The 17,469-nt window shown below is 40.4% G+C and overlaps 1 protein-coding gene across 5 annotated transcripts in view; it reads left to right on the top strand.

Moving 5' to 3' along the window:
- arap2 (ArfGAP with RhoGAP domain, ankyrin repeat and PH domain 2) overlaps positions 1 to 17,469 on the top strand; it is a 177,739-nt gene that overhangs the window by 32,391 nt on the left and 127,879 nt on the right. For all 5 annotated transcript variants that reach the window (XM_074698999.1, XM_074698994.1, XM_074698996.1 and 2 more), the window contains exons 8-9: positions 3,218 to 3,338; positions 15,362 to 15,555. In XM_074698999.1, coding sequence (XP_074555100.1) covers positions 3,218 to 3,338; positions 15,362 to 15,555 — 315 coding nt within the window. The remainder of the gene's footprint in view (positions 1 to 3,217; positions 3,339 to 15,361; positions 15,556 to 17,469) is intronic.

Genomic DNA, 17,469 nt, shown 5'->3' with positions numbered 1-17,469 from the left:
CCAATACTCACCTGATAGCCTTATACTCAGTTCTGGACACTTGATACCTGATACCCGATTCTTGGAACCCTTAATTCTATACCCAAAACCAAATGACACCCAAATCCTTGTACTCAGTACCTTTTACCAGATACCCGACACCAGAACCTGGACACCTGGCATCTGATACCCAACACCTAATGCCCAAAACTTGATACCCAGTGCCTGCTACCTGATAGCTACTTGGTACCCTATACTCAATACCCAATACCCAGTGTCCAGTACCTGATACCTGATAATGCTTGATTAGGGATGGGTACTTTTCACATTCAAGGAACTTCCTCAACTTCCTTAATTTTCGAGAATGTCGAGAGATTTTTTTTCAGAATCTAGAAAGCTCTGAGGAGAAAGTTATAACTGGGAGATCCCAAGATCTTTTTAATTATTATCATTTCTATCTAGACACACTCAAAGATCCAGAGTAACCTCCTCAGGATCCTGAGAGAATTCCATGGTGTGTCCGAGCATCTTGGGAACATTTCTCAGGCCCCCTGGAAGGGTTGTTCAGGAAACTTTCTTGACCTCTTGTTTTTCAGAGGATCTCAAGACAGGTTTTTCAGGACCTAGATAAAGTTTCTTTAGATTTTGCGTTACTTTGAACCTTACTTTCCTTATTCCCATTGTTGCTCAGGATCATCAAAGTTTTTTAGGATGTTGAAAAATTCTCATGGATCAAGATGGTGACTCAGAAACTGAAATGAATGGTAGCGTTGGCTACCTGGCAATCAGTGTCGGTACCCAACGCTACCAATTGTCAGTTTGTTTGTGTGTGTTTATGTGGTATGAATACAAATTTGTCTTAATAGTAAAATCTTAAAGGTTTTCAATGTAATATTTCTATTTCTCATTATATAAACTTGCAGCGCTGTGTTCGTGTCAAGTATGGAAAATCACCTACTTTAAGACTTGGTATTCAGACGGTACCTATAAAAGTACCTAATCCAGTACTCATCCCTATAATTAATATCCAATACTTGTTTCCCAGACCCTAAAGTGATACTCCAGGATGGAACAAGTTGGGTCCTATCACAAGGTTTAGGGCAGAAATTACCCCTACAGCAGTGTTTTTGTGCAGCAGAAGCCCAGGGCGCTCGCACCAAACACCCCCTCCCTGCTCCTCTGCCGGTTTCCTCTGCACTCAGACGGGGCCATATTTTACTTGACCAAAAACACAAATAAACAGACTCCCACCGAATTAATCTGATATCGGTCTGCATTCACGCTTTATTCAGAGAATTTTCAGCACGTTACTTTCACACAAAAACACCGCTAAATAAGGCTCTAGTTCTCATTGTGTCGTAAAACAGTGCTACCTCCGCTGCAGAGCCACAGCTGGCTACGAGGCGCTCGCCGCTTAGTGTATCAGTCCACGCGCGCGGCATGCCAGATATAAACAAACGCAGGTAGTCTGCCAGGACGAAGAGACCCGATGAGAACTAGAGCCTTATTTAGCGGTGTTTTTGTGTGAAAGTAACGCGCTGAAAATTCTCTAAATAAAGCGTGAATGCAGACCGATATCAGATTTTTTCGGTGGGAGTCCGTTTATTTGTGTTTTAGGTCAAGTAAAATATGTCCCCGTCTGAGTGCAGAGGAAACCGGCTGACGAGCAGGGAGGGGGTGTTTGGTCCATCCCGGAGTATCACTTTAATACCTGATACTTTTTACCTGATACCCCTGACCCTATACCCTCTACATGAATCCTGTTACCTGATAGCTTTTATCTTATATCTAAAAAATTATAACTAAACCTTTAATGTTGTTACCATCACATCATAGACCCATAGATCCCTTATAAGACCATAGATAGGACTTAAAATCCTTGCTCTGTAGTTATCTATGTAAGTGACTCTTTGCAGCCTGTCTTTAGTTTTTTGATTATAACTAAAACTGCTAAAAAGAAAAAATTCAGGCTCCTGTGTTTGAAAATCCAGGCCGGCAGAAAGCATAAGGTAATATGCAGAGAAATCAAACATAAGCCATTACAGTGTGCACAGGAATGCAGAGAATCAAATTTCAGGTCAGGCCAGTTGAAGTGCGACAGGGAGAAAAAGGAGTTTTTTTCATACTTTGCAATCATAATGACATTATCGACATGAATAATGCAATGTCTGCAGCGACCCTTTTTTCTGCCTTTTTTATAACCCAGTGATTTTCACGCCACCACAGAAGCATAATGTACCATCCTCTGGTTCTCTCCATCTCAGGAACATTACAGCCTGAGCTCCTTTAAGGGCATTTCTCTGTCATATTCTCCATATTTCTGTTTGAATACTGATGAGACACTGGTACCACTCTGTCCTTGCTTCTTTAGCAGCGACGATATTGATGTTTGATTCCCTTTTTTTAGCCTTTCTGTCTCTTTTCCCGTATTGACAGTGACCCACTACTTTAATTGCCATTGTCAGGGGAGACTGTAAAAAGGGGGTCATGAAGCCTCCTGTGCGTCATCCTCTTTATTTGGATGCCTCCAGTTGCGCTGCAGGAGAGCGGGGTAACACGGGGGGTAATGAAACAATACACACAGACACACACACGCAATCCCACTTTACCCAACAAGCACTTCCTCCAAATCCCCTTGTAGGAAGACGCCAACTTCTTTTTAAATATTTGCGAAGTTTTTTTTTATTTCTCGCTTCTAGATTTGTTTTGTGATGTCTCCTAACACCCCAATGACACCGTGCTGTTTATTCTTCTTCTTTCATGCTACGTAATTCACTTTTTGGGACATTTCCTGCTCCTCCATTTCAACTTGCAGAAAATCCAACCCTATAATTTGACTTACTTGCGTTGGCACCAAAAATAGCACATGAGATCTGGATTCAAAACACATAGCATGGGTGCCACGCTTCTTTCTTTGCAGATTTGAATGCTTCTTGTCCAAAGGCTGAGAGCTGCTATCAAAGTTACTGCTTAAAAGAGAACAGGGGAGCTATTTCTGCAGATGAATTTGACGCTGTATTGACAAGTTATGCCTCGAGATTGACAAGGATGTCTGTCAGCAGTGTTTAAATTTGAATGCGATGGTAATACAACACAGAATTAGGCATCTATTTATGCACACAAAGCATCACAAAACAGTAATTGTGTGCCTCAGATCCAGATAACAAGACTAAGAGTTGTTATTAGCATGCGTGGAGCTGATTCCAACACATGTACTCTTGTTTTTCTCTGTGTTCAGGAGATGTACTCCAAAGGTATGATCCTGGCAAGCGCGATCAGGCTGGTGCGAGGACTGGGGGACAACAAGTTCGAGGTGGTCACATCCCTGCGGACGTTCATATTCCGCGCTGAAAGAGAAGGTACAACAAGTGCACGCTTTGCTTTGCTTTGTCCTGCTCTTCGCGGTCATGTCTAAGCCTCTTGTTGTCTCCTTCTCTTTGCTTGTCAGTCTCTGGCTCTGACCGTCTGATTCCCCGTCTCGCCTTGTTTTTCTCTCCCTCCTTCCTCTGTTCCTGTTTCTCTCACTCGCTGTCTCTCCAGGCTGTGTCAGACTCGCCTTGCCTCCTTCAAATCCTCTGTCTCACCTCCCTCTGTCTTCATATCTGTCTGTCGTCATGTGAATGTGTCTCTTTAACGCGTTTCACTTAGATTTGAGGTTTTACATCAGTTCAGTTTTTCAGTTTTCAGTTCAATATTTAAACAACAACTCTGCCTTTTGGTAACATTTGCTTTTGGTTCCTTATTAAGGCCCAAGAGGTCAATTATGAGAAGAGGTTATGTTCCGTAACTCGTAACATTATTCAGAGTAATAAGAATTTATTTGACATTAAATAGACATCCTTGTACAAGAAAAGACCCTACATTTCAATTGCCTTAAAATTAGTAAAAAATATATAACAGAGAAAAAATTCTGTGCAATCAAGTAGTTACTAGCCTAGCTTACCGTATACAAAAGGTAGAAACTGAACTTTATGTAACTTAACTTGCCTCAATTTTAGCTTAGCTTAGCTTAACTGAAATAAACTCAGTTAAATTTGAATGAATACAACTTAATTTACCTTAGCTTTATCCATATAACTTAGCTTAGTTTAGCCTAGCTAAGCTTATATAAGCTTAGCTAAAATAAAATAACACACCCTAACTTTACAAAAACTTAGTTTAACTTAATTTATCTTTGCTTTGTTAGCTTAAATTGGGTAAACTGAACCAACCTTAGTTTAAATTAGCAAAACCCATCTTGACTCAACCAAGATTAGCGTCACTAAAATTAGCTTAATTAAACATAACTTAACTGAACTTCCACTTTGTTAAGCTAAGCTTGATTTAATTAACGGAGCTTAGCATAATTGAGCAAAGCTTAACTTGACAAAGCGTATCTTAGCTTAATTAGCTTAACTCTATGTAGCCTAGTTTAGCATATCTTTGGTAAATAAGCTCATCTTAGCTTAGCTTAAATTAACTTAGCTTTCTTAAAATGAACAGAACTCTACTTGATTTAACTTAGCTTGGCTTAAATGGGTTTTTAAGCTTCCGTTGCTCAACTTTAGATTACATACTTTAACTTAACCAAAACTAGCTTAGTTTAACTTAATTTGATTTTTGCTTTGTTAGCTTAAATTGGGTAAACTAAACCAAGTTTAGCTAAAATTAACATAACTTATCTTGACCAAATCAAGATTAGCGTCACTAAAATTAGCTCAATTAAACATAAATTAACTGAACTTCCTCTTTGTTTAGCTAAGCTTCATACAACTAACGTAGATTAGCATGAATGAGCAAAACTAAACGTGACAAAGCGTATCTTAGCTTAATTAGCTTAGCTTTATGTAGCCTAGGTTAGCTTATCCAAGGTTAATTAGCTCACACAGCTCATCTTAGCTTAGCTTAAATTAGCTTAGCATTCTTAAAATGAACAGAACTCTACCTGATTTAACTTAGTTTAGCTTAAATGAGTTTTTATGCTTCCTTTGCTCAATTTTCGTGTCTTCTTTTACTGTATTCAGATTTTTAATGTGTAATCTTAAACATTTGCTGCCCCCTGTTGCCAGGCTAAGAAAAAAGGAGCTATATCATAACCTTCAGTTTGCAAATCCATGGGTATACTTTTTAGTTTGTGCACAGATTTTTAACCCGTTAGTTTGAATTTGTCATCTGTGGGGAAAGATTGTTGATCAAGGGAAACTGATTTAGAACATGATGCACAGATTTGCAAAAACAAGCACCAGGACTGGATCAGAAATCTGGTGGAAAAAAACTACATCTGTAAGAAAGTTTCAAATTACTGCCTTCTTACAAACTGTATGTACTTGCTGTGGTGGACAAACACTGCGGGGATTAGACGCCTCTTTCTTCTCACAGAGCAGGCTGGATGAAATGTGCATACTGTGGTGCTTAGAAAGGTCTCAGCAGCAGTAATGACCTCGTGTCCCCGTCTGAACCTTTGTTATGAAACCGGTCTTCAGGGGCAGAATGTGTAGGAAAAAAGGGACAAATCTCCCTGGAACTGTCCTTTAATCGTCTCGTTTATCCCTCTTCCCTTCATCCCTCTGTCAGACAAAAGAGTTGTCTCTTCTTATCGTCTTCGGGCTGGAAGCTTTGTCTGTGTCGGCCTTAATGAGAGGGGAAAGAGACACTTTACACACTTTACCTCCTGCCTGCTTGATGGCAGTCTATTAGGCGGCTCAGGTCAACCTGCTCGTTTGCTAATCGTGGGTTGTTTCTGGGGTCAGATGTCTGCTGATCTTTGATTCCTGTGAAATGAAGAAAGTGAGATTTGCGTGGTTATGGTGTTGAGAACCTTTGACTCCTTTCCTTTGTACAGTGCGGTGAGAATATCTGAGAGCGTTCTCAACTGAAAAGGTCTGTTTCGATTGGATCTTTGAAACCTCAATGCAAGTTGTTGACATATTGATATCTGTCAGGCTTTGAAAAGACTGATCAATATGTGACCTGATCATTATTCATACTAATCATCTCTTTATTGTTCCCGATGAGGTCAACTTCACAGTTATTACTGAATATTCTGCTCTTATCGGCCCCAAGGTCTTTTGTCTTTGCAAGTTCAGTGTGCCACCAGTGTATTTATACCTCACACAGTTTCACTCATTCAACATCTTTTAATTCAAAAACAGTGGAAACTATGATCCAAAAGCAGAAAATAAAATCTTTTACAGATAAATTTCATTAACTAGATACTTTGTTTACAGCTGTTTTACACAAGTGCTCTTAGCTCATAACAGGGTTCAGTCAGGAACACTATCATCATGGATTTCAGGACGTTTATATGAGCTCAGGTCTTTTTTTAGCTTCGCATTAGAAGAAAAAAACAGAAACTTTCAATAAAATGCAAGAGTAATCTCAGGTGAAACATCCGTCACAACATTAGCAAACTAATCAGGGAATCAACTTCCTTAAGCCGGGTTTCCACCAAGCTGTAGACCAATCAACAGACTGCAGTGTTGTAGCTCCACCTTCTGGGATCATATCAGTTTAGTCTGGCAGCCCAACGGAAGGATACCAAAAAGTGGGACGGTTTGTCTCAGGATCTGTCCCGGGATTATAGCTAGCAGGAATATAAACTGGAATATAGACAGCTACTAAACTATGGTACAAACTGACAAAGTTAGTTGGTTGTTATGTTTAAAATCAAAGCGCTTTGTAACAGTTGATCAATACCTCAGTATAAGGTTTTCTTGATCAGAGAAAAATAGAGTTGAAAAAAAGATATCCATTCATTCCCAAAGCAAACATATGCCTTGTGAAGAGTCATGTCTTCACGACAGTGTGCCTGCAATCCCCGGCCACTAGGTGTCACTGCAGTCCAATCAGAACAGATTCTTTCTTACAGCATCTTTAACACAATGTAACTGAGCATAGTGTACCTAAGCACAACTAAACTTATCACGTGTAACGTAGCACAACTTAAACTAATCTTATTAAACTTTGTGTTAAAGAAATTTGAAAAGGAGATTTCTTAGCTTTTTAGCTCAGTGCGTATTTTGTCATGGCTTTTTTTGTCTATGAGTGCAGCTCAAAAATACGTTTCACCTTGGGTGCTAGGTTATGACCATTTCAGCCCTTATGTATTCGTAATTTCACCTCAAACCTCCTTCAGTGTCAGTGTTAGACTCGAAAAACTTCAACGTCTCATTCACAGAACTTCTAGAGCATGTCTATAAACGCAACTTCCTCTTTAACTTTGTTTCTAGCGTCTTCACACAGAGCACTGACCCCTCTCTCTGCTCGATCAGTATATCATCAGCTTCACGACTGCCAGCGTTTTTTTTTTTTGTGTCCGTTTATGAGGTGCAGCTCCTCGGCTGCGTCATTCATCACACTGTCTGCGAGCTAATCGTCAAACGTCATGCTCAGCCATCCTGACGAGAGAGCTGTCTGATTTTGGGATGCCCTCTGACCCCTTGGGATGGGTGGGAAGCCTCTCGCCGCGGTGGCTGCTGCTGTCAGAAAGAAGGAGTTGGAAGGAGAAGAGAGAAAGAGAGGAGTAGGAGAAAACTTGGCCTCATCACCTCATGCATCTTTAAACAGGCCCACTCGCCTCATGGCGGAGAGTCATCAATCTTAGGGGGAAACACACGAGAAGGAGAGCGACGCGAGGAGACAGAAGGAAAGAAGGAGTGGGTTAGTGAAGTGGAGGTGAGGATGGGGTGAGAAAACGGTGGAGTGATGGTCAGGGTGGTGTGTGAAGGAACCAAAAGGATGTTTAAAGAAAGGAGAAAGGAGCTTAAACGAGGGGACAGGGAGAGGAAGACACGCAATCCGGGTGTGGAAAGAAAAAGCAACGGAGAGGTAGAGACGGCAGGGAGAGATGAAAAGGGCAGAGTGAAGATGGAGAGAGGGAAAAAGGGAGGGGAGGGCGGAGTGAGTGAATAATTGAAGGCCACCGGAGAGAGTGTGCACACAGCTGTCGGCTGATTCTCCACTTGGTCCGCAGGTGGCCTCTTCCCTCAGGTACTGTCAGCTCGAGAGAGGAGAGATAGAAGGAAGGAAGGCAGGCAGGAAAGCAAGGGGAGAGGAGAAGAAGAAAAAAAAGAAGGAGGGGAAGGATGGAGGGAGTGATGCAGAGAGCCGTGGCAGCGATGTGGGGAGAAGAAAGCGAGAGGAAAGGAGGGTTTGGCAGGAAGAGACCAGGCGGAGGTTGACGGAAAACGGTGCGGACACGGAGGTGTGGAGGGGATGCAGACAAATACGCTACAAGAGAGGAGATGGTCGAAGAAATGTTGACGATTTGTATTCTGATGCTTTCCACAAGCCCGTCGGTTTTGTTTGAGATGACAGGAAGGAGGGGGAGAAAGAGACGCAGAGAATAAGTAGGGAAAACAAGAAAATGGTCGGGAAGAAATTAATGACAGAAATATAAACTCAGGAGGACACAGAGTGGGAGGAAAGTTGCATAAACAGTTGTGCATATTTCACGTTTTAACACCATGTGGCTGGTTTTTGCTTTTTCTTTCCTCAAACCTTCGTTATTGATTTCTTCAGCCACAAGGGAACCAGCTCTCACTGACAGTATATCCTAACAAGAACATGCTGATGTATAGCTCTCTACTAATAAAATAAAGAAAAAAAATCATTTCTGAGGCAGGATTTTGCCAATTTAAAGAAAGAAAGGACTTTTTAGCTCTGTTTTGGTCCCCTCCAACTCATAGGGGACATTTCTGTCTTACTTAAATTGCTGTTGTTTCACCGGGAACTGGTCAACTTTTTATTGGTTTCATCTTTTTTATTTATTTTTGTCTATGGGGCCAAGTCAAAACAAGCTAAGCTGTGTTGTTTTTTGTTTATTTAAAAACTTTGCTTTCTTTGTCCTTGCTGGTAATTTGTGAGGGATGCTGGTTAGCAAAGTGAAGCTAACACTAGCAGAGCTAGCACCACCAGCCTTCAGTCCTCCTTGCAGGTTAATGTTTGCATTTACAATATATGACTGACATTTTGGGCTTATAAATGTAAAAAATGTGACTAATTCTTTAGATTGACTAGGAATCTCCAATATGATAAATGGTTAGTTGGTTAATCTCCCACAATCCCAAACAATACTATTTCTTGGCTGAAAGAACATTTGTTCCTGATTTATCAAACCCCATCACCATTATCAGTCGTAACCAATTGTTTGTAATAGTAAAGGCTACACAAAAGACAATGTGATCATACAAGTCATGTTAAACCAGTTTACGTGTCCTGCAATCCAGGCAACGGTAGCGAAACTACTGGGTACATCACAAACATGCCTATTTTTATACAGTAAGTTGAAACAAGCTTTGCTTTGTGTCTTTTGTTTTTGACCTGAATTTGAGCCGAGCAAGATGACGTCCATTCTTTTTTACAGTCAGGGAGTGTTAATTTGCGTATAATTCAATTCACTATATATTATACCCTTTCATATACCCAACTTAATCATAAAATGCTTCTCATTGTCTCTCAACATTAGCTTCTTGAATTTTCAAGTGCCCTATGCCCTATGCTCACTACAATGTTACTAGAAACAGGGAATTGTTGCTTTGGGTTCCAGTCCTGCTCAGGGACGGGCATTGGTAATTTTTATCGATACCAATGCCCTTATTGATTCTGCTCATTGATCTGATTCTTTATAGATTCTCTTATCAGTTCCTCTTGTGAAATTTTGGCTTTACAGATTTTCTATGTCAACAACAATAAATTGAGTTTTTAACATGGAGTTGAGGCCATCTAGTGTCTCGAAGTTGTTACAGCAATATTTTAAGCTGTTTGGAACCTTGCCATGAGTCTGTATGTAACTTTTCTTTCATTTGCCTACGAGTATTTTGACATTTAGTGTTCTCAGTAATTTTTACAAAGACTAACTGTGATATTTCTGTGTTGAAAGTTAAAATTCTATTCTGAAGCCAACCGCTAGCATATCAGTGTGATTTCCTGTTTACATTAGCATCAAGCTAGCGCTATTTTGTTAAATAGGGAGATTTATACTATATTGAATGAATCGAATTTGAATCTCCTGTTAGAGAGTAGTGTTCATTTCTGTGTGAGTTCAGTTCTTCTAAAACTTCAAGCTGAAAATCCTGAATCAGAGTTTTCTTGGGAAACGTGAACTAACTGCTAAAGTTAGCTGCAGCAAACTAGTTGACATAAGGTCCTGCAGCTCTGGCATACGTTAAGCATAAAGGCTAACGATATTGATGGGTTGACACATTTTGATTCCCATCCCTAGTCCTGCTCATCCTGTCCAGATTATTTTAAGCATATGTAGCTGCACACTATAGAATATCTCTTACGTAAACTCATGAGATGTTTTTTATTGTCTTTTAATGCTAGCTTTTTGCATCCTGAAGTTATCTGTCTTAAAAAATAAAATTTATTTACATTTGGTCTAACTCACTCTGTTAGGATTCAAATCAGCAAAAAATTCTGCTCACTATACATCATTCCCAACGTTAACAGGTTGACAAAGAAGTGCTTTAAACGTTAGCTTCCTGGCTGATTTAGCGCATGATGATGCCGTGCTGATTTTCCAGCTAGGCTAATATTTTAAGTAGAACTCTTTGGGTATTAATGGTGAATGTATTTTAGATTAAACATCACAAAGCAGTGCTGTTTGTTTAAGTCTGTATCATATGTGTATGCTGGAGTATTGACATAAGAGAAACAAAGCAAACAGCCACTTTCCTCCTGCTTTGTGTATTTTCTTCTCTTCCTTTCTTCTATTCCTGTTGATGGAGACTATGTGGGCGTCTTCTAAGATCTCTGCTGAGCGCTGAGTGGACCTGGCTCTCATCTCCTCCACTTTCAATGAGGATTATCTGCCTCTCCCCTCATCCTCATCTCCGCCTCTGTCCATGCGCAGAGGAACAGTCTTTCTAACACACGGCTTTACAGCACATACATCCTTTAACAAGCGACGCAGAGAGATGTGGCTCTTAAGTGTAGGAGAGTATAGCTGTGCGTTCTTTTCATATGTATGCCAAGGTGAGGGCGCATTTGCATAAACACAGCAGCGATGAATTTGGCAAGCACGCCACCGGTTCATGTGCGAGACTGCATGCTGAAACAAACAAAAACTCAATCGTATGCTAGACACATCCGCGCACACGCGAGTCAGACGCACATATGCTGCAGAAACACACAGGAGTATAGGCATGCCAAGGTCTCACTGTATCTCTCAAGTTTCTCTCCATCCACCCACCTCCTTCCTCGCTCCAGCCTCAACTCCTGCCCTAGGATTGACAGCCCGGGCGAAGGGGAGAGCGCAAGGGAGCGAGGTAGGGCCCTGAATAAATGAACAGGCAAATAAGTGCGGTGCAGGACAGGTAATGGAAGTCAGAAAAAGCAGGGGTGGGAACGGAACAGTAAAGCCTGGTGATGTAAAGAGCAGTCAATAATTGAGTAGGACATTTATTATTTATGACAGCTCTTTGTAAATTCATAAGAATCAGGGTGTAAGGGGGGGCAGCTAGACCAAAGCTGAGTTTGGGACCAGGAAGTGGGTACAGTATTTAGGAGCTCAGAGGGTTTGATGTGTATAGGTATTGTACAGTGAAAACTTTTCTTTAAAGCAGGGATGTTGGAGAATAAGTCTGAAGGTGTAAGACAGGCTTTTGTCAAACCCTTGTTTTTAAAATTTGCTCTCTTTAATGAAAAAATAAAATAAAATAAATAAATAAATAAAAAGGCTTTAATATGTCCTTCTGTTAACCCTGTAGTATCTTAACATGATTTGCAGCCCCCCCAAAAATCCCTATTCTTCCTACACTGAGGTTTTAGAAAACCTCTATTTCAGCCTCTGTCTGAAACACTTCCTTTGAGCTGCTGTCTCTTTAAGAACTCCCCCTTCACTCTGATTGGCCGGCCTTCTGGAAGCAGACCTCAGTGTTTGAGGCCCGCTTATCAAACTCCAATAAGTAATCAACCCTTTTAGATGAGTTTACAGGCAGATACAGGGATTTCTACCAGCGCTGGGACGATAGTCTATTTTTACGTGTCGATTTTTTGATTTTTGGAGTGCCGATTTAATTGAAATTGCGATTCTTTGACGTGTCTGTTTTTTGCGGTTTTTAGTTTACACCATATCAAGTGAAAAAGTTAAATGACGATGTAATGTCTACAGACTGTATCAGGAGCCATATTTCCCCAAGAAATGCACATGGCACGAGTCAGAGAGAATCATTTTGCCCTCTGCTGGTGGAAAGTGGTAACTTTTTTCCGATCCAGTTTATAAACATTAAAAAAAAAAAAATTGACAAAAAAAAATATCACAATTTTAATATAATATAGAAAATATTTTAATACAATAAATAAATAATAAAAATATAACATAATTAATTATAGAATGTATAAATTAATTCAACAAAAAATCCCTGTACACATGTGAATTAATGTTTCTTTCTTTCTCCCTCTAACTTCTTCACAATGAAGCTGTTAAAAAATCCAAGAGTGTCTAGCTGCAGACCTCCACTCTCAGCCGAATCGTCTTGGAGACTCTACGCCTCCATCGTCAGAAGGAAGTGACGTCATAGGAAGGAAGGATGTGTAAATTGAATGTTTAAAACTAACTATGTCTGTAAATCATGATAGTTTTCAGCCGCTGCATTCATCAACAGCTGATCAGACATAGGCCGTGATTGGCCCTGGTACGCACGTTTCATAAATCACACGTGAACGTTGCCGTAAACTGATTTTTACACCCACATCTGCGCAAATTCCCACGCAAGATTGATAAATGAGGGCCAAAATGATTGTCTTACGTCAGAGGGGGAGGAGCTAGAGGTGGAATAGTCAATCAGACGTGTAATACTGAAAAAAGGGAACAGTTTTACGTTGCATCCGTCTCACATTGGAGCTGGCTTCCGATTCACGTTGGAGCAGCCGGCCAGCCAGCTGGACCCCTCTCAGAAAAACTGCATGTCTGGTTTAAACATCCAAAATTTTGACTTTAAATCCGTGTTCAAAATATGGGGAGCAGATACCCCCTCTTTAAAATCCATATTTCAGGAGGTCTAAAGGGTTTTTCTTGCTTAAAGGTTCTTCTTTGTAAGTGTTGCTCTGCTGCCTGGAAAATAAGATGCCCAGTGAATGTTTTTGTCACTGGTCCGGCACATCCAGTTCTTTTTCAGATCACTCTGAGGTGCTTTGAGCAAGACAAAGAGTCCCTCCCAGCTCAAAAGCTTTTTGTTCTTGGAGAAGCTGTGGGGAAAAAAACAAAAAACAATTCGCTTCAGTAACTTAGAACATAAGTATTTTTCTCCACCTCTTAAAAACATTTCTGAACTAACAGTAAAGTTAATTGAGTTTAAGTTATGTCTGTGCTGATGGATCAATTTTCCCATAAGTTGACTGTGATTTCTTTCCCGGGCTCTCTCTGTCTGTTACTAAACAGTTACCACAGTGGGAGCTGCTTTGGACCTGTGATGTGCGCGTTCGTGCTTGTGTTTACAATCCTTTAGTATCTTGTGTTTCCGCTTTGTTGGCTTTGATAGCACACAGTGTCTTGGGTGGTAAGGGAATGGGCTTTACAGCGCCGGTTTCATGTCTTCTTTTATGTCTGTTTGAAAAGTGGAGGAGGGAAAATAACTGAGAGGCCGTTTGAGCGTGTATCTTTGGATGTAAACGTTTGATAGTACATAATGCGAGACACTATTTGAACCGTTTAGCTGCGCTGTAATCCAGGGCGATTACAAGGAAGGATTGGGAAATTCAGTGTCCTGCTCAAGGACAAGTTTTATTCAAAGAGTCAAAACATGTTTGGAAAATTACAGGAAAGTCTCAATGGAGATTATTCAGTCATCCTCTAAAACTGACTGAAGCCAGTCGAGCTTTCAATTTATCCGTGTACGTATGTTTGGCTTCCTGTTGAGATTCTGGAGGCATTAAATAATTTAATTGTTGGTGTTGTTTGTGTCTTTTTTTAGATAAAATAGGAGCAAAATACACATTTGAATATGTTTTAATATTTGTTAGTGCAAACTTAATCTGCAATCATTAGCGAGCATGGCTGACTTGCCTACTGCCCCTGTTGTAACCTAGCGTTACTTCCAGGGACAAGCGTGGGGGCTTATGGGGGCTAACAGAGCTTAGGCTAGCATTAGCAGTTTTGACCCCAGCAACTTTAGCAAACCTATTAGCCTTTACCCACAGTGCAACTTTCTGAACAAAATATTTGGCTTTCATAAAAGAATATAAAATATAAATAATAATATACATAAATTAAAAATTTGTCTTGTAAGATCTGTAGCATAAAAACAAGAAATCCAAAATTTTACATTTGCTAAGTAGCTAAACATTAAATTGGGCCCAAAAAAAACAAAAACAAAAACAAAGAAATACTTCAAGCCAACTTTTTCCCATAGTCATTAATACTAATTAGCTAGCTAGTCCTAACTAGTTTGTCCTAGCTTTTCAGTACTAGCTTGTTAGCATTAATCAGTTAGCTCTTGCTGCTTACTAGCTTAACACCTCAAAACATGAACAGCGTTGCCCCAAATCTCCAACAACACAAGATAATGCTAACATTTATCAGGATATGCAACGTAGCCTAAGCTAACTAACAGAGTATCATGTTAGCATGCTATCACGCATTTAGCTATCAAGTGTAATTTTGAAAAGGGCTTTTTTTTTCACCCACTTTTGCTGTTGAAAACCAAAACTGACTTGTTTGTTTTAGCTTTATTTTGGAAGTGAAACTATCTTTATCAGCTAGCTAGCTGGCTACAGTTAATTTCTTTCGTGACATTTGTTGTTTCAGCTAGCTGAAGTGGATGGTTGTTGTCCGTCCTGCCTTTTAACTGCAGTAATGCTGACTCAGAATTTAAAGTTTGACAATCATTAGTGGAAATGAGTCGATGTTACCACCAATCAAGCTAGCCACAGGTTTATCGCACCAATTCAACGTGAATAGCCTCAACATGAGGTGTAGCAATTAGCACTATGCTCAGTTTTCTGACCTTTTCTTTCACTTTTTCCTCAGCTGAGTATCGTTAAAAGCTATTTTTCAAGCTATATCTTTAATCAGGCACTTTGTAGGAGTCTCACCAAATTTAGCCTAAGGTTCACAGATCTCAGTGTAGCAGATTTCTATATCTTTAGTGCCCTTTTCAGCTTTGCAGGATATTCTTTTTCCAAGGGCTAAGTTAATTTTCACCAATCAAAGCTCATACCGTGTTTCAATTACTTATCCTGAAGACCAGAGTGTTCTGTATCAGTATGAAATGAGGCTTGAGCAGCCAAAAAGTCGGTGTTCTGTAGAAAAAAAATGATGAATTAACACTATGGTTCAAAGACTTTAAGATGCCCTGATATCTCTTTGTGTAGTTTTTCCCTTCTTTATGACTTTCACTCTCTTCACACTATCCAGCTCTCTTTTCCCTCCGCCGTGTCTCACTCATGCACGTGTCCACAGGGGAGCGCCAGGAGTGGATGGAAACTCTTCAGACGGCCACGCGCCCCCCCGCCTGCGGCTCCCAGAAGCGCGCCGACAGCCTCCCCCACCCTTCCTCTGCAAACAAGCGGGGCTTGCTGGAGCTCCGCGGTTACAAAGGCAGAGTGCTGGTGTCCCTGGCGGGGAGTAAAGTCAGGCTCTGCAAAACAGAACAGGTACTTCTAACACCGCTGGGACTTCCTCTCTGCTGAATGACAGCTTCCTGTTTGAGACGGCGAGATAATAATCACTGGGTATTTGAAGCAGATGAGACAGAGATGGAGATAGTCCTGACAGATGTTGAGAAGTTCATGAATGTGTAATGGAAAAGTAAATATATTTGAAAACTCGACACATATTGTGCTCTATTTTTGGTTTAAAAGAGCACACAGGAACGACGGGGGAAAGCTAACACAGTAATGGAGCTGTGGATATCAAACTCAAATGTAATATTCCCTTTAAGATCAGGGGGGGAAAAGGACGTTCATTATGAATATTAGCTTTTGGTGGCCTGCTTCCTCATGGCAGGCACCAAATCTTTGCACATCAATCTACAGAAAAAGTCTAACAGATCTCACAATTTTTCTTTGTTAAGTGAAAAGAGTGGCACAACAGCAGCTAAAAGTGAAATCTAAGCTTGGCAATATTTGTTGAAAACTGTTAAATTGTACAGGGAAATCAACAGAATTAAAAGGTGAAGATTTCTTCGCATCACCATGCAATACCCCTCCGGAACACATGGGGGCAGTGTGGTTGATATAATCTTCAGTTTACAGTCCAATTTTTTTCTGCTTTTTCCCGGCAACTTTGACGCTATTGTTTTCATACTGTCTTGAAGATTATTTATGTTCCTATTGAAAAAATTTTTTTTTTACGAGTGGGTACAGAGAGACGACAGAGAAGACGAAATTCTCGGCAATTCTGAAAATATTTTGAATTCGGAAAACACAATACTGTCTTTAACGTAGTCACATCTGGAAATCGCCACAGACATCAGGCTGTGTAGGTAGGTGGTTGTTTCCTGGATTGATTGTCAGACGCTCAGCTAGCTTATTTTATTACAGCAAAACAGTTAGCCTTTACTAGAGGTGGCGCTCTCTGGATATATTTTTTCGAAATCAATGATTTTTTCTTAGAAAAATATTTTACAGAATGTTTAATTCCTTGATGATGCAGCTTTAGGATATTTATGAGATATAAATAATGAGCGTGCAGTGATGCAAAATACAATCCTCAGACTTTGAGACAAGAGCCTACGTAAGTCTGTGTTTTGGATGACCACAATAATGGATAAGATTAAGAAAGCATATGTTTTGCAATGCTTCTTAACTCTTTAACTTCCTCTTCTTTTCGCACTTCAACTTTGACTTTTTAAATGCAAGGGACATGAAGTTTGCTTAATTTTTAAAGAGGGGGGTATTGTGTTTTTTTAAGTCTTAATATTGTCCCTCTGGTACCCCCGTAGTAGCTGTACATGACTGACAGCTTTAAAAAAAACCTATATGTCAGCCTCTGTCTAAAACATTTCGTTATAGCTGCTGTCTCTTTAAGAATTCCCCTATTCTCCTGATTGGCTGGCCCTCCTGAGGCCTGTCCGGGGCAGAGCCTTGGGAGACCTTGGTGTTTGAGGCCCACGCCTTCAAATACAATTTGTCATGAACCAACAAAGAAATCAAGTGCTGACTTCAGAACAGACCACTTTGAGCAGATTCAGGGATTTCTACAACAAAAGAATATGTAGAGGTTTGACAATCTGCACATGCTCAGTTTGGACTTCCAGCATTGTTATTTTTTATCCATGTTTGGAATAGAGGAAAACTTAACACCTCCACTTTAATTGGTTTTGCGCTGTGAACTCCTGCATTTGGGCATAAAACGTGCTTCAACCGTGGATGATTGATAAAATCACTACTCAACAGGTGAGTTACTATGACTGAGTTTCCTGCTGTGCCCTGCTCCTCTCATCAGTTTAAGAGTAGTTCCACTCAGACTCAGCCTGGCAGTAGCTCTTAAAGTGGCCTTTGGGCTCTCTGTGCCAATTCACCCTTTGTTCAGCTCGGATTTTCCTGCCCTGGAGAGACACTTCCAAG

The sequence above is a fragment of the Halichoeres trimaculatus genome, unplaced genomic scaffold (genome assembly GCF_033239565.1).
Source record: "Halichoeres trimaculatus isolate MK-OKI-2021-1 unplaced genomic scaffold, fHalTri1.1 fHalTri1_scaffold_22, whole genome shotgun sequence".
In the NCBI taxonomy this organism is placed as follows: Eukaryota; Metazoa; Chordata; class Actinopteri; order Labriformes; family Labridae; genus Halichoeres; species Halichoeres trimaculatus.
Note: the sequence above shows the minus strand (reverse complement) of the source record. Positions and strands in the feature narration are given on the sequence as shown.